Genomic DNA, 22,196 nt, shown 5'->3' with positions numbered 1-22,196 from the left:
CAAATGTACTGCTTTGAATTCAGGATTTCATTAGGGTCATTTTAGGGGCTTTGTTGTTTATTGAGCAGATGATTATAAATTAAACTCAAGTGCTATCACAAAGCTTCATGCACATTTAAGCTGGGGTACTTTTGCAGTTATGTTTGGGAGACAAACCATGGCTCAGCTGAGCATCGAGCCCAGCTCAAACAGACCAGTGCACTGATCACACAGCTACAATGAAACTGCCAATCTACTGGTCTCCCATTACTCACCTCAGCCTATTAGGCTATGGCTATCTCCTGCCCTGCAGGAATATAGTGCCACATCAGTCCCCCTACAGCAGCTCTAGGGCTCCAAGGAATACAGTTTGATAGGAAACCACTGGAACACAGGTGCTGAAAGTATCACTTAATGGTATCTTTGATCCCATTTTGGTTAGGTCAGCAGTATGGTGTGAGGCAGATTAGCCATACCCTTGCATTCAAGGCGATCATTGCTGGGGAGTATAAATGCCACTGCAGTCAATACTGCCACTGCATGGCATACTACTCATGCTTATAAATCATGAGCCTGCTCCTGACACAAAAATTAGGAGATTAGAAAACACATGTTGTCTTCCTTTTACTTACCTTGTTTCTGAGATTTCAAAGGTTGGTCAGTTCATAGACTTGGGCCTTCCTCCTTTACAAGGGCTAGAAGTGTGATTTTTGTTTATTTTAAAATTTATTACTATTTTCATTAAATGGAAGCTGAGATTCTCAAACACAGCTTCTTGACTTCAGCAACTTCAGATTAAGAAAAGCATTGTGTGAAACTTGCAATAAAATCATAAAAGGTACCAACACTTCACACACACATCTGATCTTGCATAGAATACACAGACAGACGGGCTCAGTAATATATACCACAGCTCGTATAACCACCATGTTTCTTTTTCTCCTGAATTGGTACCTCAGGCATTTACAAGCACACAGTTCTCACAGGTAATAACAAATTCAAATCTCAGCAAATCTTATGTTTTTTCTTTTGTATTTTTATTACATTCATTTGCATTACATTTGTTACCTCCCCAGATATGCAAAGAAAGTCTTGCTTTCTGGATGCTAGGGATCTGCAGTAACATTACTTTCTGATCCTCAGCATCTAACTACAGTGCCCCACCCCTGTCCCCAAAACTACCACATGCTTTATGCTTAAATCAAACACCAACACGAGACACACACATACATCCTGTAAAGACCTTTCTATGGATGAATGACAGATACAGCAACAGCCCTGCAGCCAGGGCACAAGCGTGCGGCTTAAGGAAAACACTGGACACATGTTAGCATGCTCAAAGTAGAGGATGATACCTGAACAGGAGCTACACCCAAGTACATGGCACCTTGGCTTCTCTTAATGCTCCTTTCACATCTGCATTTAACTTTCTGACCTTTGGGGTGAGCTGGCACCCGGAAGCCGCTTTGACTGAGCCTCTGAATAGATCAGGAAGCCCGTGAAGGTGATGTACTTGCCATGGTTGCTGTAGGCACCATAGCCATCGTGCTGATGGCTGTAGAGCCAGACAGTGTCCCCATATTGCAGGGGCAGCATGATACTCTGGCTCTGCATCTCTCGCCTCTTGGAGTGGTTGTCATCATAGATCATGGCCTGCACCTCATTGTGGTTCTTCATAAGTTTCACTGACATGGTCTTAAAGGGCATTTTGCCAATGGTGAAGGAGAAATAATATGCACCAGGTATACGGCATGAGAAGATGCCACTGGAAGAATTAAAATCTTTTCCAATATTCACAAACTCTGTGTCAAATGTGATTGGTTCATGCTGGGTTTGCTTGTTATCTGTCCCCTGGAGACTTTGTGAGCGAGCAACAGAAAATGCAGAGCGAGGGTCTTGCTCCCTGTTTGGTTGATCAGATAACATGCGTCGCTGTGAAGCCTCATTCTGCTCTCCTGGAAGTTGCTGAATGGTGTGATGGAGTGGCCCTAGCTCCTGAGAGCTCAGAGCATTCTGGAAGAAGGCAGAAGTGTCTGGATAGATTAAATAGCCATTGAAAGTTGTATAGGGGCCCACATTGCTGTAAAGAGCATACTTGGGGTCTCCATGTAAACGCAGCCAGACTGTGTCACCGTAGTCAAGCTGCAGCATGGCACTCTGGCTGGCTACCTTCCGTTCTTTGCGGTGATGTTCATCGTACACAATCACTTGCACCTCATTCTTGTTTCTCATCAGCATGACAGACAAATTTTTCTTCGGGTGTTTCCCAACAGTGAAGGAGAAGTAATAGGCTCCAGGGATCCGACACCGGAACAACCCCGTCTTCGGATCAAAGTCATTGCCAATGTTCACATACACTTTATCAAATGTAATGACCATCTCAGAGCTCCCTTCCATGCTGCTGGTTCTGGCTACAGAGAAAGCAGAGCGGAATTCAGTACTGGTGTCTGCTGGGAAGCTGTCTGTAGGCAGAAAAAGCACACACCAGAGGAAGCCAAACAGGAGCTGAACCTTCAGAGTCATCATTGTATCTGAAAGGAAAAGGAAGCACATTTTACCAGGAATCCCATTAATTTCCAGCTCATACACCAGCTGAGACCCAGACATGAATCTTGCAAAATAGACATCAAGGTCTATGTCAAGCACTGAGAAGTTTCCAGTGCATTCTCTGATCAGTGTTTGGGACCATATCTCAGTTTAGATCGCAGCACCTTTTTGAAATTTCCTCACTGATAGCTGGACCTTTTTGTCCTGTACTTATAAAAGAAAGAAAATTATCTCCTTTGACATCCTGGCTATCTTATAGTTTGTCAGCAGAGAACTGCATTGCTCACAATGCAGAGGGATCTCAGAGCTTGCTGGGACTCTGCCAGAGCTCCCTTTTGTGAAACTTTTGTTCATAAGACCAAGGAAGAAACAAAGCCCTACACAGGACCTGCATTATGCAACTGAGATGCAGCTGAAGGGCAGGGAAAAGAGGACATATGCTCTAGAGATTCCCATGCAGATGTCACTGACTGGCACTGCACTAGCTGTTTCACATGGTGTAGAAGCTGGAAGCCAACAAAGTTGGTAGGCCCCATTATTCAGACAGACTGATGGCTTTTAACGAGCTTCACTGTGAATCTGTGAAGGGTGTAGAGAAACTGGGGGCAGAGGGATTGTTTAGGGAGGAAGGATGAAAATGAAGAAAGTAAATGAAATGAAAAAACTAAGGAAAAGATAGGTAAAAGGCAAGTCTTCCAAAGTACAGAAGGAACTGAAATACTAGAAAAGGGGAAACAACTCACTATCCGCAGAATAGACCAAAGAGAAAAATCTTCTTTGACCCTTAAAAAGGAGGGATATATTAGGAGCTAATGGGATTTTTCGCCTCCAGTTTCTGTGATTTTCTGGAGTAAGGCCAAAAATCATCTCTTAGTGCTTTCAGGCTGAAAACAAAACTGCCAGTCATTCCAGTGAGAAGCTTCTCTCTCTGTCACCTCTCTGCGCTTATTAAAATATCATTCAGGCTGGGAGGCAACTGCCTGGTTTGCAGTCTACCCCATCTGTCACCCTAGAACTGGTGCCTTGCCAGCCAGCAAACAATGAATTCACAGGCCAGCAGAACAGGAGTAAAACACGCTACTTATTGGGGGAGGGGTGAAGATAAATCCTGAATTACAAAGGATAAAGGGGCAAGCTTTTGAAAGAACTGGGATGACCTAGTAATAGAAGTAAAGCAGATGGAATCCACATAGACTGTGAGATGGCAATGGGACCCCATTTTGGCAAGATGTGCTAGCTAGAATAACTCATTAGCAGGAATTCAGTTTGACCTACAGTCCTTGTTCCATGATACTTGAGATTAAAACTTTAAATTTGAAATGAGAATGAATTAAATTCTCACCTAATTACATGAAAAGGACATACCAGCAAAGATAAAAAGACATATCCATCCATGTCCTGATTTTACATCAGATCACTTCTCTCACAAACATCTCAGTATTTTCCTCCCTGCTCCTGACATGCTTTTCCTGACTCAAAATGTTTCTCCTGAACACATCCATTGGACCTCACGGGTTGCATCGAAGGGTGCTGAGATAGCTGGCCAATGCCATAGCCAGGCTGCTGTATCATCTTTGAAGGGCTGTGGAGATCAAGGGAGGTGCCTGGTGACTGGAGAGAGGCAAATGTTGCACCCATCTTCAGAAAGTGCAAGCAAGACAATCTGAGAAACTAATGGCTGGTTAGCCTCACTTTGGTCCCTGGGAATATCATAGAGCAGGTCTTGGTACATCCAAGCCTGGGTTCAGTGTGGGACACAAAGATGATTAAGGGACTGGGAACAGTCAGCAGGGATTGCCCAAGGGTAAATCATGCCTAACCAAACCGATTGCCTTCTGTGATAAAATGACTATATCTGTGAAAAGAGCAGTGGATGCTATTCACCCTTTAGCAAGGCTTTTGATACAGTCCTCCAAAGTGTTTTTGTATCCAAATTGGGATGTTATAATCTAGGTAGATGGTCTACTAGATGGGTAAAAGGCTGGCTGGGTGGTCAGGCTCAAAGCGTCATGGTTAAACGGTTTGTTTTAGATATCCTCTTTAATATTTTTTATCAGAGACATGGAGGAGACAGAATGCCCATTCATCAGTGTCAGATGACACCAAACTGGGGCAGTGAGAGGAGGCAGTCAACAAACTTGGGGCTACAGCTGCTATTCAGATGGACCTAGACAGGCTGGAGGAATAGGCCACCAGAAACCTTATGAAATTCATCAAGGACAAATGCAAAGCCTTGCACCTTGGATGGACGCACCCCCTGCACTGGTATAGGCTGGGGACTCACTGGCTGGGGAGTAGCTCTGCTGAAAAGGTCTCTAGGACCTGGGGATCCTAGAGAACAACAGGTTATATATGAGTCAGTGGTGTGCCTTGGAAGTGATGTAGGCTAACAACACACTGGGCTGTATTCAACCAAGTTCAGCCAGTAAACCAAGGGAAGTGATTATCTCCCTTTATTCAGCATTCGTTAGACCACACCTCGAATACTGCATCTAATTTTGGATCCCTCCATACAAGAAAGATGTTGGTATACTTGAGTGAGTCTGGAGGAAGGCCACCAAGATGGTTGGGGGCTGCAGCACTTGCCCTGTGAGGAGAGGCTGGGGGAATTGGGCTTGTTTAGCCCTGAGAAGGCTTCAGGGGGACCTATTAGTAGCCTTCCAGTATGAGGAGGTCACTGACAAGACAGAGCCAGGCTCTTTACTGAGGCACATGGTGGGAGGAGAAGGGACAGTAGTTATAAAATGAAAAAGAGAAGGTTCAGACTGGGTATAAGCAAAAAATTTTCACTGTGAGGATAATAAACATTGGAACAATTTGCCCAGAGAGACTGTGGAACCTCCATCCTTGGAAGTTTCCAAGACCAGACTGGATAAAGCCCTGAGCAGCCTGATCTGCATTCAGTGTTGGCCCTGCTTTGAACAGGAGATTGGATTAGAGACCTCCTGAGACATGATTCCTGATTCTATAATAACTGATTTCCACAGCTTCTGCCTTCTCAGAGCTGTAAATCCACAACATTACTAACCCCTACGCATGACATACCCAGCTAAAGGCAGCTCTGAGACTATCTTTTATCTAGCAAATTAATTTAAGAAAGCATTTTTAATGGAACTGTTAAGCCATGGCTAATTGCCATGCATGTGCTTCCATGCTCTTTATTTTTCCTCCCTTTGCTTTTCAGTTTGTGATCTCCTCAGGGCAAAGATTCTCTCCTCTCCTGTGTCTGTACAGCATTTGGCCACTGCTGCAGTTTAAACAACACTAATAAGCCCTAACATCCCATCAAGAACTAAATCCCAGTCCCACTCTGAGCTCAGCCTCTGCTTCAGCAGAATTAGGTTTGCAGAGAGCTCTACGTCTAGCACTGCAGGCTTATTTCAGGTTCCAGCTTGGAAAACCAAGCCCTAAAGACAAACGTAAAAGGTCTATTAGATGTTTCTGATTCATGCTCATCCATTGTTATTGCACTAATCACCACGGTGCGGCTGCATGGAGTACCAGGATGACTCTGACATCGCTGCATGCTCTTGAGACAAGAAATGACAGGAAAGGATTTGGCATTTGTGTTTTCAGTCACTCTAACCAGCCTGGTTCTAAAGCACTGCCTGTGCTCCGGGGCTCGCTCAGCATGTCTGGGAGTCAGGGAATATATCATAAGCAGAGCACTGCTGGCAAAACAATCGCAGAAAGACAAAGCAGTTTAATAAACTCTTCAGTGAATCTGACCTAATGTTCCTTCAAATGACAACTACCCTTGTTTCAGTTCCAAAGCTAATTACTCTGTAGTAAGGTCACTTTGAAAAAGGTTAGATCAGACAGTTACAGTTGCAAAGACCCTCTGCTGCTGCAGAGTCCCTTTATCAGCTCTTCCTAATAACTTACTGGCAAGTCATTTAAATAAGGCAGTTAATTATGCTGTCTTGCCATTAGCATGTTGTTTCCTTGACACTCCCACTCACCACTCTCAGGACTATTTAGGTTCTTTACCTATTACAAGTAATGTAGAAAGTATCTAATAACAGCCTTTCACACTAAACAAGTCTAAGAATAATTTGCCAATCAAGAAGACTCAGATAGCTACAATGGTGCCATAAACAGAAGCAACTCGCAACAACTTTTGGGCTTAAGTGTTAATGTAGTAAGATTGAAAGATACAGCCTTCAAAATGCTCTCTTGCTCCTCCAGCAACTGCATCTGTTCCCCATGTCTTTTACTGTGGTAACTTGCCTCCAGCGAACTGTCAGGGAACAGATAGCATCAGGGGTGTGAGGCTGGTCACGGGCACTATGGTATCAGCCTCAAGTTCATGCTATGGCGTTAGTCTTGAAACTGCAGAGCAAGGTGAGAGACCCAGGCCAGAGATGGAAATTGGTCTTCAGTATGGGTCATGCATGGGTCATGCATAGCAGCTGTGCTACTCCTTTGTCCCCCACCCTGCTGTTCCTTATCATGGTAGTACCTCCAGTGTTACCACAGAAGTACACAATGAAGCTAAGCAGACCCAAGGAATAAATAAGATACCCTAGTGCCTTTACACCAGGCTGTACCAACAGGAGACAGTGGCCTAGAGGGAAGAAGAGAAGAAACGAATTTTGGAATTGGAGGCACAAAACACATGACGGAGCTAAACGGTTCTCAAAGGCACTGGCATTAAATTAGTGACCTGAAAAGAAGGGACTGAAATGGCAGTGACTCACATAGCAAGGCAGGAGTTACAAACCTTTTTTGAAAAGAAAGAGAGAATTCACCATTTGCATGACCCAGGAAACTTAATGAATAGCTTTGTGCTGGCTGGAGGTGATTTTTCTGTCCTGGAACAGAATCAATCCACCAGTGGAAAGACAATTACCTTTATCCTTCCACTGAAATGCACAGATTTAGAAAGGTGCTTTCAATAATAGAAAGGTGACCCCATTTCTAGACTTGCAGGCCAGATTTTCTGTAAAACTCATGATTCCCCCCCCCCCCCCAAATTACTAATGAGCTAGATTCCCTAGTCCTAACTTAAGCAAAAGTCCTTTAATTTCAGTGGGAGTTTTACCCATACGATCACTGAAGAATGAGATATAAAATTAAAGTGAAGCACTGCAGTTGGATTAATTGTAAAAGTTCATAGAATCCTGTAAGTTGCAAGAGGGAAGCCCTGTTCTTCCTAGCTCTTACTCTAATATTTAAGGACAGCGGCAAGTGTTTCAATTATTTTAATCAGTAGAAGCCTGCGTAATGAACAGCCTTCTTGGCCTTTGGTTAGCAAGATTTTTTCTTCCCAGACACCACACACTGCCTGTTCCACTCACCAGATACAGATTATGAGCATCCGATAATGATGCAAATGCATCACTTCTTATAACATCAAGGAGAAATTAGTTGTAGCAGTTCCTTGAAAGCAAAATCTGTATAAAGAGTACTTTGTGACAAACTCAATGATTCACTTATGGCTTTGGCTTTTCTCTGCTTTTGATGAATGTGGTTTTTTGAACTCTGGAACAATCCTGAGGGGTAAAACAGTCTGAAGCATTTGGGATGCTTTTTTGAAACTATAAGCAACACTTTGAATTGCAGAACTATAGGGCACTAAAATATAAAGTTCTTCATTTTAAATGTCTCCTTGAGTCAAAGGAGTTTGTTAATATATTAAGTCAGCTTCTGTGTACTTCAAGATTTGTGGAGAGAAAAAAATTCTTTTGAAGTGCCCCAACTCCAGGCATACTCAGGAAAAGGAAATGGAGAGACTGTATTTTGGCAGAAACTTCTAATGTTAGCCTGCACTTTGGAACATTAATGAAACCTGCTACATTTCAACCAAAGGCCTAACAACTCTGTTTAAGCTAGAATGTGATATATAAGATGATATATATGCACCACAATGGTCATGATATTAAGCCTGTTCTTCCTGTAAAAAACATTCAGGGAAATTTGGTATACACATCTGAAGTGCCAGGGTGACACAATGTGATATTCCTTTTGACTACTTACATATATGTAAATATGTATTAATTTAGATGGGCAAAGTGGTGTTTTAACAGAGAAGATGGTTAAAACATACCCTAGATGGGAGCCAGGAGTTAGACTAAATGACTAAGGCTCTAAAATGTACTACAGATTTTAAATGTTGGCTACTTTTTAAATGAATAAATTACGCAAATCCAACCTCCACCACATACACACTCCTCAAGCAAACAAGATTAAAAGAGGCAATGAGAAGAAACATACTCTGACACTGATCAGTAAGTGGAAAAAGAACAGAAAACTTTGTTAGAACATTAGACTAAATTATAGATTATAAGATGAGTGTTGAATACCATGAAGTTATTCCTCACTTGCAATTAAACCAACTGTAGCTGAAATCACATCAGCGGTAAGTAGCGAAAAAACTAACCATTGCTTGGAATGAGTTCAGTGGCACATGGTTTATGTGAAAGCATAGGGCAGAGAAGATTGGGAACCACAGCCTTAGAAAGCCAGAAGCCTCTGTTACCATACAGTGTTTATTTAACACTATTACCTTTAGACATAAAACACTGAGACCATTTCAACAGTAGAAATTTTTGCATGGATGCAGTTACAGTAATGTCAAAGCTAAACCACGTCTTTTCCCACCCCCAAGCCTAATTTCCTTTTTTAGCCTGATTTATGTATGTATCTCCTTCTCCTAGCATGCGCAAGATATACTAAGGCTGTGGAACTAGGCTTTGTTGAAGCATCCCATCTCTGCAGAAAGAACTGGATTGCTGCACCAGAAGGCAGATCACACTGGCATAAAGGATTAACTGAGATGGTTTGACCTGCAATACGAGGAGCATTTTGGTAGATGGAAGAAAGTAACTGACACTTTGAGAGCATATACCATAAAGATCTCCATTGAGAGAGAGAGAGAGAGAGAGAGAAGCCCCAAAAGGCAAATTGGCCAGAGCAGAAGCTAGCTCTAAAGGGATTGATAGGCACAGAGATCTTGGAGAACAGAGCAGAGGGTAACTTCATTGTTTCAAGTGGCTGGGCTGGAAGTCACATAGAGGGAGGACTTTTTCATAGAAGTCCTAGGTTTTTTGCTTTGTCTCGGGAGGTAAAACCATATGAAGCGCATGGAAGCTGCCAAAGAGACTGCCCCTGCACAGACCTACTGTTCAGCTGAAAAGACAATTTCATCATCTGACCAGCTGGAATCAACAGGCAAGATTTTGTTAGTACCACAGCAGTGTTAAAGGAGGAATGTGAAGAAGAAGGTGGTAATGGCTGTAGAGACCATGAGAGACTCTCTTAAGAGGTTAAGAGTTCTCTTATAATATAATTTTAGACAGGAAAAAGAGAAATGTTCTTCCCAAGAAGTAAAGAAGCATGGGGACTTTACAGGGCTGATAGAGAATGAAAAAGCTATTTAGACAGCCATACTAAACAGAAGCTCATTCTTAGGTTTCCTGAAGTAGCGCTGTAGCTCCCTCATCCTTAGAGGTTTTTAAAACATCTCTGCATTACAACCAACCAAGTAAGTCTGAGCTGTGAGTGACAAAGTAGAAACATTAAGTGTGCAGAACAACACTACAATCTATATTCTCAAATCATTTAATTCAGATTCTTGCTCTGATGTTTCTGTTTTATTGTCATTTACCATGGTTCAGTCTTTCTATCCCTTTGGAGCCTTCCTTGGCTTAAGTTGTGGTCACTGCCTCAAATAAATTCCTCACCAGTGAAAGAAAGTTTAGCTCTCAGGATAATCCCCATTCCTTCTGTTAACAAATGAAAATCTAACAGCATTTCAAAGGCATAGTTCTTGGTAGTTATTGTTTCATTTTCTCAACCATGCTTTTCTCTCTGTGTCTGATTAGCAGTTCCCTTCAACGTAACTGAGTGAGGCATCTTTTCAGCTTCTCCACCTCATCCTCCCACCATGCAGACCAAAAATGGAGGTTCTTTTTCTGTTCTCAAAGTTGATATCCCATCTGTCAATTTTCTTTCAATCACTAGTTGTAACAAATGCCTATAGAAATAAATGCAAGTATCATCACAATGAGAGTAACTGCTCCAGCTAGATGCAGGCTGTACTAGTTTTACTTCACATTCCTTATTGTCACTTTCATTCATATTCCCAGCCAGCCAACAACAGATATGCCAGGTACACCAGCAGCAACTGGGGGAAATGATCTCACAGTAAGCCTTAAGTGTTCTTATCTTGTTCCCTCAGTAAGAATGAAACAACTGTAATGAGAAGCTTATTTGTCCTGGAACTAGTGGGAATCTGTGGAAGCTGCCACCCACTAAGGTGTCCTAAACTCTCTTTACTCTCTCTAGATTACAGGAATCACACCTTCTCTGTTACATCTTCCTCTTGAAGGCTGTGGAGGTATCATTATGAGATGTTGGAACTTGTGGCGTCCTATGAAGGTTTGTTCTTCATTCTCTCTGGAATGGTTATATGTGCTCAATTTCTTTTCCATGAGCTGGTGCTCCTGTACTTTGTATCAGCCAAGATAATATTTTAGTTTAACTGCTATGTAAGGTCCTATGCAAAAACAGAACAAGTTTTAGATTTTTCTTCTGTACTTTCTTCTCCAACTGCATAGCCACACCTCCTCTCTCTCTCTGTCTCTCCCATCTGGATGGGCACATAATCCTCATTTTTCCTGGAACTTTGTGCCTGGTGTAGTTGCTTCCAGCTCATCTGTTTCCCACCTTCCTGGAATGCTGCCCTCTGGTCTCTGCTTAAGACCTGCCACTTCGCCCATCTGGATAAAAGCAAAGGGGGATATGCTGGTTCTTGCTGGCTGATCATCCTATCACAAGTTAGGATGAGCCTGTGGAGTACAATAATCATCCCCTAAGGAAACTAATGAATAGCTAAGTGCCAGCTGGGATTACATACAAAGATGACAAAAGTATTTTTGTATCCTAGTCATGTCTGAGCTCACTGACTGCTAGGAGTTTCTTTACCAATGCAACCAAAGATGTGGTTCATAAACTGGGTAACTGATCCTCTCCTTGATTATCTGTAATTAACAGAAAATTTCAGAATGGGATCAGATTCAGTTCCCTTTTGATGGCAGCAAGAGCAGCTTGACAGACCAATTTGTAATGCTATGTTTCATCAATGAAAACATAATTGTTTTGGTCTTTTGATCCATCAAATGCTGAGCTTAACATACTTAAATGTCACATGCCATTTACTGGTGTTCTGACAGTAGGCTTCACAAATCCATCTGGACAAACCCTATCCTATACTGAGGCATTTGCCTACAGGAATTTTGCTTTTCTGGGGTGTTTTTTTTTTCTTGTCTTGACAGGTAAGGCAAGAAGGCATGCTGTCTCTTAACATCTGCCATCACACTTGGCCAAAAAAATCACCTTCATTTCTTTTCATACCCCACTGTTTCATTACTGTGAGGATAGTCAGAGAACACTGTGAATTGCACTGCAGTGCTGCTCTTTACTGCCAACATGCTGCAACATCTCAATTTGGAAATTCACTGAGCTCTGGTTTAGTGAAGGTGATCAAAAGCACTAAAGATCCGTATATTTCCATGAACACTACTTCTATCTCTGCTCTAGCATCTTCCTTTCTGCTCCTGCTGCTGGGGCAGGACACAGGCCTGAAGCTGGAGAATTAAGAAACAACTATTCTGCACTCAGCACCAAAGCAGAGGCCGGTATTATTTCAGAATGAAAACTCTGCTGTGCCAAGCTCTGTTTTTGAGAGAGGGAGGTGTCAATGAAAGTTCACGTACACTAATGACTTTTTTTTTCTGGTCCTATTCTCTGTAAATGGTCTGACATGACAATCCTGTTGCTTTCATACCCATCAAGTTGGTAGATGGATCAATAAATAATCATTTAAGGAATAAACATTGCAAGTGACTTCTCCCACCTTTGTCACCAGCTGGTCTGTTGAGACTCGGATTTTTTCTGGGGTGGTACAGCAGTTCCTGATTAGCAAAGAAGTCCTGCAGTATACATAATGCTCTTCAGCATTAGTTGCTTTCCACAAATCAGGCTTATCAAATTCTAGGTCCAGCAGGATTCTGTTTCTTTTATGTCCACATACACAGAGTCATAAGTAGCAAAGCAGTACTTCATGTTAGTCATTGTAACGTTTGTTTACAATGACCCTTCACAATCAGCAATGCCTAATTCCCCATTTCCAATGGTCTTTCCTGCCAAATCACTTGCAATGAGACCTCTCTGGGGAATGATAACTTTCATGTGACCCATGGGATATCTATAGAAAGCTGGAACCTGGACCCTTCCAATTTTTTAGACATTTTACTAACAACAATTTCTTCGAGGGCTGTATCTGGTATAAATGAGACACTCCGAGGCTGTGAATCCACAGTTGATATCTTCAGGAAAACCCCAGTTTCTGCTTCCACTTTTGAAACTCTTGAGTATATTTTGGTCCACAGGTTTAACTAGTTTGTCATCTTTTTCAACAGGAAGCTATGAAGTTCCTCTCTTTTGAACTTGGACTTCCCTGTGTAAATCTGATACAGAGGTGCTGCTGTCCACAAGCCACAGCACAGTCTACTGCCCTGGTTGGAGGAACAGGGAGAAGCATTTACTGAACAATCTCCTCCATACGCTCATATAATTTTACAAAGCTTTCCAATATCTGCTTTCTGGATTTACATTATTTTCAGTACTTCAAAAAGGCCAGCCTTTTCTTAATGGTGATAGAAATGTTTGTGTGACTATTTCTGTGAAACTCACAATCTGCACTGGGAAGCTGCTGGCAAAAGGCTTTGGCATCACCATCAAAAAGCGTGGCTGGACACTGCTGTTCACTCATCAGTTCCTCATTCATGGCAGAAGGTGCTCACAGCCTGTCAAGTGTTCACAGATTCCAGCCTCATATGCAAGACCAGCCAGTTTCTTCCTAGACAAAATTGCCTTTGCCAGCCTGAAGCTGCTGCCTCTAATCTTTTCTTATAGAAAGAATTTTGCTAGAATACTGAAAGTAACAACGATAGCAACACAGTGGCAGGATTTACCTCACTTTTAGACCCTAACTGGTCATACCATAAAAGAAAAAATAAAAATGAATTAACATGAAGGATATGCCTGCTCTAAACACTGCTGTGTAGATGTCTTATTTAAAGCTGTCTTGGATATCGCTACACTACAGTAAATATGTGGTGTATACTGCCAGAAGTACCATTTGCAATAGCCTACACATTTTCCTCTCAAACCCACTGGGAAACTTCAGCCATGCATCCGGAACCAAATGTTGATATTCAGTACAAATTCCAAGTCAGTGCTCTCTCTACCCAAATTCTTTCAGTCCTACATCTTCCTTCTAGCTATTTCTGTCTAATAAGACAATTATCAACACCTTTTCAAGACTTTCCAACAGCATATTACCATCTGCAGAACCCCTTCTAGCTTGTTCAGTAGTTTTCTACCCAGCCTGTCTCTCAGATTTCCTCCCAGGCTCCATAGAGAACAAATCTTCCATGTTGTTCCCTCCTCCTATTAGTAAAAAAAAAAAGGAGTTCTTTTACACTATAATTTGCTTCCCTCTCCTTCCAGAACCACCTTGTTCCACAGCTGAACCTAGTCTAGTATCAAGCTACAGTAAGCCTTCTTTTGGATACCCCTTCCCTCTCTCAAATAAAGACTGGGTTGGGAGATCAGTTATAGTCATATGAAAAGTGAAGAAAGCAAAGCAAAGAATGGGAGAAGAAGGAGAGCTGAAATAAACTCATACAAAGCAGTAGGAGCTAATGTGAATCACAGGTCAGTCCTTGGGTGGAGGGGATGTGAATTTAATCCAAAATATCTGGGGCACCAAGTGACCAGCTTTCTAAATAAATCATTATTTTTTACTAAGTATTCAAGCACCCATGAAAGATGAGGGTGGAAAAAAAGAGCAATCAGAGCTTATAGAGTGTTACACTTTGTACTCACATGTCCCAGAGTAAATCAAACTACGAGGATTTCAAACAATTTACGGTAATTCCAGTGTAAGAGTGTTTAAACTACACCAGATTCCAATGCTAATATGCTACAGTTCATTGAGCAACAGCTCAGTGAAAATAGCCTTCTAAACAGCAGAGCCTAATTCTTCATTTTCTCCTGTCTTGTTCATTCAACACAGATTCTTTCAATCAGTCACTTTGCAGCCTTTTGGTCCCAGAGAGTATCTGTTTTCATATAAAAGATTCCCAATTGCCTGACTGGTGTAAAAAACACTTCCACTCCTCCTAGTATGTCTTTAGCTTCTCTCAGACCTTTTCTTTCGTCTGAGTGGAAAAGTCTAAATAGCCTGGGGAGAAAGAGAAATCCTTCTCCCCTTAGAGGATTAAAAAATTCTTTGGCTGGACTCAAAGTGTGTTCTGTTCAGGATCTTATGGGCAGCCCATCACTACAGCATCCAAGAGATGATCATTGCTCCCTTAATTCTTTCTACCTGTCTCCTCTCAGAGATCCAGTATTTTTCACTGTGCACAGGGGACCATCTGTTCCATTTATATTAAACAATATATGTTAAACCATGAGTACTAGAGGACCTAGATTTTCCCTCCCTGGACAGATGCCTAAAAACATCAATTGTAGAACTGTGCTTTATTTTATTCTAGTTCTGAATGCTGTTATCATATTTTATTTTATCTCTAAAAAAACATTTTTGGACTATGGTCTTTCAGTCAAGAAGTAAAATATTAGAATTGAGGTAAGAGTTTGTATTTTCAGTTCATATCATTTTGCTAACAGCTAAGCCTCATTCATTGTTCTTTCTCCATATCATTCTTTTCAGCATTCATAAGACTCAGTCAAGCATCTGCTCCAGGGAAATCAGAATGTCGTTACCTATGTCTTCTCCAAAAAGAGCTATTTTAACTGTCTTCTAGTAAGCTGTTCCTTTTCTTTCAGGCTCTTTTCAGAAAGTGCTGCATTGTTGCACAGGGCTTGTGCTACCCTTGAGTTATTAGGCAGACATCAGAACGGGGCTAGCAGGTAGCTTTTATTTCATTTACATCAAATGAGCATGTTGCCTTCACAAAATGATAAAAGAATACATCTGGAAGGGAACACAGTAAGTCAAATAGTACAATGTATCTCCCCATGATAGAATCACTATCCTAATTTCATTCTTCACAGATAATTGTCTAACTTGTTCTTAAAATGATGGAATTTTCACCTCCTCTCTGGAAAATATTCCACAGCTTTATTATCCTAGCTCCTAGAAGGTTATTTCTAAAGTCTGCTATTTCTTACCTCCTGTTATATTCTCCTGCCAGCTTTCTTGTCTTTAGGCTAAACAATCTCAGTTCTTTCAAACCTTCTTTGTAGGTCATGTTTTCCAGACCTTTGATCAGTCCTGCTGCCCTTCTCTGCACTCTCTCCCAATTGGCCCATACTTGTCTCAAAGTGTAATAACCAAAACTTAACACAGCTCCAGCTGATGCTTTAGCAATGCTGACTAAAACAGGAGGATTGCTTCACGTGTCTTCTAGGCTATATGTCTTTTACATATCCTAGCAAGATGTTTGCCTTTTTTTGCAACAGCATGACATTGACTCATGTTCAGCTTGTGATCTGTTATAACCCTCAGCTTCTTTTCCGCAGAGTTGCCACCTAGTCATTTGCTTCTCTCTTGCACTTATGCAGTTGATTATTCCTGCCTTGCTGTAATACCTTGCATTTTTTCCTACCAAATTTTCCTAGCATTTCTTCCAATTTGTGGGAATAATTTTGAATTCTGATCTCTTCCTCTGACGTACTTAAGTCTCACTGTTGCATGTCATTGGCAAATCTGATACTCCCACTCTTTATATTACCATCCAGGTCATCCAAGAAAACACTAAACAGAAGCAAATCCAGGACACACTGATACAGCTATCAAATCAGTTTTAAGCAGCTTGTGGTCTGTCTGAAGGAGTGGAATAGCCTAAAAATACACAGATGATGACCTGTGAATCTTCCAATATTTATTTAAAGAAGATTTTCCTGTTCAGAAAATCATGTTTACTCAGTCCATAGCCTCTTTCACCTGCTAAGATCTGCACCTTGCCATGGCAAATATTTAAATTAATGTACAACCACGATCGAGAATCTCAGTTTTTACTTAAAAACAAATTATATCTCTCACTTTTATTTCACAAAAAACCTTTTAATATGTAAAATGAACATAAGCCAATTCAGTGACTTCTGTCAGAATCTGTTGGAATCCTGAAACAATGAATGGGAAAGATGTGACCAGCTCTCTTCAAAGACTTAGGGATATATTAAAAATGTCCTAATTTATTATACTCACTGTGGGTTATCCCAGCAGCACATACTGGAAGAAATGCACTGAAGCACCTGGTTGATTTCAGAGGACTTTAAACATTTTCTTTGCATCTGCCCTTGACCAAAGGACTGCAGGTCCCGTCCTCAGAGCTCAAAACACCAGTCAGGGTGATCACAAGCAGGCACATAATAGATATCCTTTGTACACATAGGAATAAAGATGGTCTGGTATTCCTTTTAATAACTGTGGCTTGAATCTTTCATCTGGCTCTGGCTCTCATTTCAGTAACCACTTGCGTAGCCTCCCCAGATGCCTTACCCCAGTCAGGGAAGGTTTTCCTGGCACTGTGGCTGAGGCCTAGACATAGCAGAAAAAACCCATGGAATGGATGAACCAGATAGATGGGGAAAGTGGAGAAACAGGACTTTATCAATCTGCACTGTTTCCCGATGGGGTGTTAGCAATTGATTACCAGTCTCCAGAGTAGCCACTTACTGCTTTGTTTTGTGATCAGTTCCTGATGCTGGCTGGGTTACATCTGCTGGAAACCTCAGACCTTTGATCAGATGCAGCAGGAATTCCTCCTTTGTTCTCTAACCTGTCTGGAGGAAGTATGCACTCTGGGGAAGACAAGTGATTGACAAGAGAGGCAGCAGCACAGCAGTTGTGTATCTCATCTGAGCATTGAGCAAATTTCCTTTCACAGGGGGGCAAAGAAAACATCAAGGAAAGCTGAAAGGAATAACGAAGTACTGACCTGAAGTCTCCTGGAGGGAGATATTTCCCAGCTGAGAATATTAACTTCTCAGAGGTACTCTCCATCTTGGAAATTCACCAGCTGCCACTATCAGATTATTTTATTTCAATGCACTCTGCCTATAACTAACAATAAGAGTGTGGAAATTTTGGTACAATGACAGGGAACACCTGGAGGCTCACTGCATGTTTGCTTTGCACTATTATTAGTGTCTTTTTCTTCTGATCTTCATGATATTGGGTGTTACACACGGAAGGTTCAATCTAGGCTCTTCACACCTTAGAGACACAGCATTTCTCTGTTTGTGTGCCTGTGTTCATCTGGATTACTATCGGACACAAGAGAGAGAATTCCAAGAACTGGAGATCAACTACTGGCCATACTGCTGTTTGGAAATGTATAGTAGTCCTATACTTTGATAAGTACAGCTGCTGGCCACTGTGGGTCCACCCTTTCTCCTTTATTTGGAAAATGCGAATGGTTCTCAGTTTATCAATGGGCACTCTTTGGAGCCAGTGGAGAAGACCACAGCACAACTGACAGATTATCACACTAATAAAACAGAAATAACAACAAATGGGATTCCAAGTTTTGCCACCAACTCTCTGTCTCCAGTGTATTCCATTTCTGCACCTGTCTCTTCATCTGTAAAACAGAAAATGCCCACCACACTGACAAATTATCAGATTTAAATCAACCCCATGTTGAAGGCATAGGTTCTCCATTATGGAGACGACATGTACTTTGAAGGCATTAATTCCTCCAGACAGAAAATATGAATCTCATTTCTAGAATCTAGTGTAGTAACTATTCAAGGTTCTGGTCTTAGCTGCATTATGGCTTTTTAGAGGGGAACGCAAAGAATGTAAAGGGTAATGCTGCCCTCCTGGGAATCCTCATTCTCCCTTTACATACCTTTTACTGTTATAAATTAACCCTTGAGGATGGCTATTCAAGCAAACAGCTGCCATGTGCCTAGATAGCATCACAGCCTCAATGGCAAAGTATTTCAAAGCCTTGTTACACATCATCCTCCCAGAGAAGAGAAACTGCAGAAGATTGCAAAGGCACCCGAATGAATAATTGAAGTATGGCTCATTCAGTATGTGCATAAACTGACGGGCCACAATGCTGCCTTCTAGCCAGCCAGCCAGCAGTGCAGAAGCTCCCCGAGTGTCTGGTAGATGGATCACCTGGAGATACTGACCCATTTGCCTAGGAGCTCTCAGGGAGTGGGCTGAGGAGACGACAGGGTGACTGCCAAGTACCCAGAGAGGGATTAGCCTAGATTATCTGCACTTCGCAGAATCGGCCATGTATACCAGTCTCGGAAAACCCGAGAGACTCGGTTCCCTCAGGAATCGGAAGCAGGGATCCACGCAAGCCTAACGCTAGTTCCCACTTGAGAAACTGCCCCTTGGGAAATTCTCCAGGATGGCCTCCCCCGCGGTGGCCCCGGGAAAGTACTCTAACCGCCCAGAGCGCGGCCAAAATGTCATACCCTTTTCCTCATAAATGCTAACCCTTTAATATTGGAGATGAAAAGGAAAAGAAGAACGGGGGGCCGGGGAGAGGGGGTGCTCATTCAGGTATTTCCCACTAACCTGTGGGCCGGCGCAGCCCGCCCGCGGGCCGGGGAGCGGCGCAGCCCGCGGGAGGCGGCCCCGCCGCCGCGGCTCGGACAACAAAGCGCGCCCAGGCGCCTCGCACCGGCCACGGCCATTCCCGGCGCCGCAGCCCCGCCGGCCTCGCCGTCCGCCGCGCCGGCCAGCGTCCCCCCTCAGCCCCATAGCCGTCCCCTGCCCGCTCGGGGGAGCCCCATCCCCATCGCTTCCCCTTCAGGTGCAGCCCGGCCGCGCCGGCAGCGGCTCCCCCGGGACGGTACCTGGTGCCGCCCCGCGGCGGCGGCTCCGCGGCGGCGGTTGGCGGCGGTTGGCGGCCGTTGGCGGCGCGGGGCTGTGCGCGGAGCGGCAGTGCTGCCTGCGCACTGACAGCTCGGAGCCGCCGGCGCCGCGGCGGGCCGGGGCCGGGGCCGCGGAGGGGGGGCTCAGACAGCCGGGGCTCCGGCACCGAATCAGTGACAGGAGGAGGGCCCGGGGGGCGGGCGGCGGAGAGAAGGGGGCCCCGGGCTCCGCTCCCCTGTCTCACCCGGCAGCAAATCGGCGCTCCGGAGGCGCCGGTTCCCAAGGGCCCTGCGGGCGCGGGAGGAGGGTGAGCGGGAGGCGAAGGAAGGGGGCGCCGGGTGGGCGCCGCGGGGAAGCCGCGCCGGGCTCCCCGTTACCTGCCCGGGCAGGAGCAGCGCTGGCAGCCGGGGCGGCGGGGCTGCGCACCGGGCGCGCAGGACAGCGGCGTCTGCGGCGGCGGAGGGGGCAGGGAGGAGCGCCCGGCGCTGCTGCGGGGCAGGCCGGCGCTGGGGGGCCGGCCGGGGCACCGGGCGCTCCCGGCCGCGGGGCGGCAGCTCCGCGCCCTCCTGTCCCGGGCGAAGTGACCGGCAGAGCAGCGCCGCCACCCCGGGAGCCTTCGAGCAAGTTTATGGAGGAGAGGGAACTGCGTTACTTAGGCTAAATGATATAACGGGGAAAAAAACAAGCTTTCGGCTACCCGAGACCTTGTTCAGGTCTGACCTTCTCCTGCTCTGAAGATCTGTGAGTCCAAGAGCTTGTCTATAGACCAGCAGTATTGTTTGGTCTAACAAAAGCTCTTCTCACTCTCTAGAAAGCTTGCTTTGCCTTAGATCATCACCTAAGAACAGCAAGGTTAATACTGGTTCCCCGGAAGGTCTGCGCTGATTTTTGCTGATGGCAAAATAGCAGGCTTTTCACATTACTGTTCTATCCTGAACAGCAATTTGGGGGTTTTGTAAAGCATGTTTATTGTTGTTAGTCCAGTGAAATCTTCTAAGGTCAACTTCCAGAAAGAAAATGTAAAGATTTGAATGGCTAAATAAAGTTCTAGTTCTCCAACACCAGATTTCTTTCCCTCTCCTATACACACCTGCTTTGGGAGATGTAGATGCCAGTGCACTCATCTCAGAGTGTGCCCAGGGCACCTGGCAAGGATGCTGTGGCCTTTGCTGCCCTCCCTTTGGCCTATGCTACCTTCCAACCTTCGCTTCCACTTACCCCTGCTCTGGCAGGCACCAGGATCTCCTCCTGCACTAGCTGGTGCTGGACTTGTGCACCAACACGTTTGAACCAGTTCTCCATCACCTCTTTCCACTCCCTTCCTCACTAGGTGCCAGAGCTCACATACAGAGTCATGAGGCTGATCCCCAGCCCTTGACAGTGAGAGCATGAAAAGAAAAAGCAACAGCTTTCCTCAAAGACAGGAAGAGGGCTGGAATGACCAGAAAGTAATTTCCTCTTTATTACAAGGAGGCAATTTATAGCATAAGAATTTGCCTCCACCCTTTCCCCCAATAGCACATCTATGGAGGTGCCCACACCATGTTAAATATGTGCTGTTGTAGAAATCCTCCCTAGCCCTCTCCCCACCAGTGGTTGCATCTGCCTGTGTGTTATATCCTCCTCCTTCTGCCCTCCTACAGAACAGAACCAAGGGAAAGGTGACAAGCAGAATGAGATGCAAGCGAGTTAGAGGCTAACCTTCATGTGGCTTTGGTAACAACTGTCAGCTGAACAAAAGATCCTGGATAGGCTCACATCCAGCTGGTACTGCTGGGTAAACACATTTTGTGCTGTCTGAACAGCTTCTTTATACATTTCAAAGGATAGATTACTCAACATCCAATTTACTGTTCCTAGAGGAATGAATGGACCACTATCTCCCAGGAGATGAGAATGCTCATCTTGAGCATAGCCCAGACAAATGCATTCTTTTAATCATCTAGCAATGATAGCAGCGATGAGTAATTTATCAACGGTATGATAGTGCTGCCATTCTAAATATATGTTGCTGCTGAGGCCAAAATGACTGACTACGAAGATACTACAGTATTATAAAAGTATCTGTAAACTGGGCAAATGCTCTGCATTGTCCTTTGTAATCCAGATGAGCTCTGCTCTGCCTCGACCAGCTGTGCCTCTTCTCCACCAGTTTTTCCTCCTCTCTGGGACAATATTGCGATACGCCTTCTCTGCCCCAGCCCAGGGGAGGCAGAGGGGTAAGAATTGGACTGCACTTCTCCCACCCAGTAGCACCCAGCCTGTGAATTTTCTCTTTTTTTTTCCCCTGGAAAAGTGTCAAAACAGATCAGAGCTGTTTTATCTGTCCCTAGGAAGGTCCCTAGGAAGGAGGTGGGTGAGGGCATAGGTTTTGTGAGGGGAAGGGAATACATTTCCCAGAAACTGAGAAGGGAAGAAGGAAAAGTGCTAGACCTCCTAGTGCCATCTCACACCATAGCCTTCACTGCAGTCTTCCCCACAAGAACGTATCCCCTGCAGAAGGCTCCTGGGAGTGCCATGGTGCTTTTTTGGTGTTAGTATCATCAGAATTCTCATGGTATAACTCATCACTAAATGGTAGTCTTAGAAGTGTAAGAATCAGTGTTACAAAACTCAGCAAAAGACCCTATGGAAGGGGATGGTGATACTTATTTTAAATAAAACTGATTTCAGTCACTTGCACTCCTTCCCTTAGATTTCACTCATTCATTCTCTCGTACTGACTCACAAGCACCAAGAGATGTGTCTAAGCAGCCTGGTCAGGATCATGTGTGTGTGACACAGGACAAGG

General features: G+C 44.0%; 1 protein-coding gene across 1 annotated transcript; it reads right to left on the bottom strand.

The window, feature by feature from the left end:
* Positions 1–818: 818 nt before the first annotated feature.
* Positions 819–19,474, bottom strand: C1QTNF4 (C1q and TNF related 4). Its single transcript, XM_067295552.1, has 2 exons — positions 19,387–19,474; positions 819–2,510 (listed from the first exon to the last, which is right to left on the bottom strand). The coding sequence occupies exon 2, from the start codon at positions 2,503–2,505 to the stop codon at positions 1,402–1,404; it is 1,104 nt and encodes a 367-aa protein (XP_067151653.1). The 5' UTR covers positions 2,506–2,510; positions 19,387–19,474; the 3' UTR covers positions 819–1,401.
* Positions 19,475–22,196: the final 2,722 nt, after the last annotated feature.

The sequence above is a fragment of the Apteryx mantelli genome, chromosome 4 (genome assembly GCF_036417845.1).
Source record: "Apteryx mantelli isolate bAptMan1 chromosome 4, bAptMan1.hap1, whole genome shotgun sequence".
Lineage (NCBI taxonomy): Eukaryota > Metazoa > Chordata > Aves > Apterygiformes > Apterygidae > Apteryx > Apteryx mantelli.
The sequence above is the reverse complement of the archived record's forward strand: the minus strand, read 5'-3'. Positions and strand labels throughout refer to the sequence as shown.

Bases quoted from the DNA above. Each gene is read 5' to 3' on its own strand.
- C1QTNF4 (XM_067295552.1), bottom strand. From the start codon at position 2,505: ATGATGACTCTGAAGGTTCAGCTCCTGTTTGGCTTCCTCTGGTGTGTG.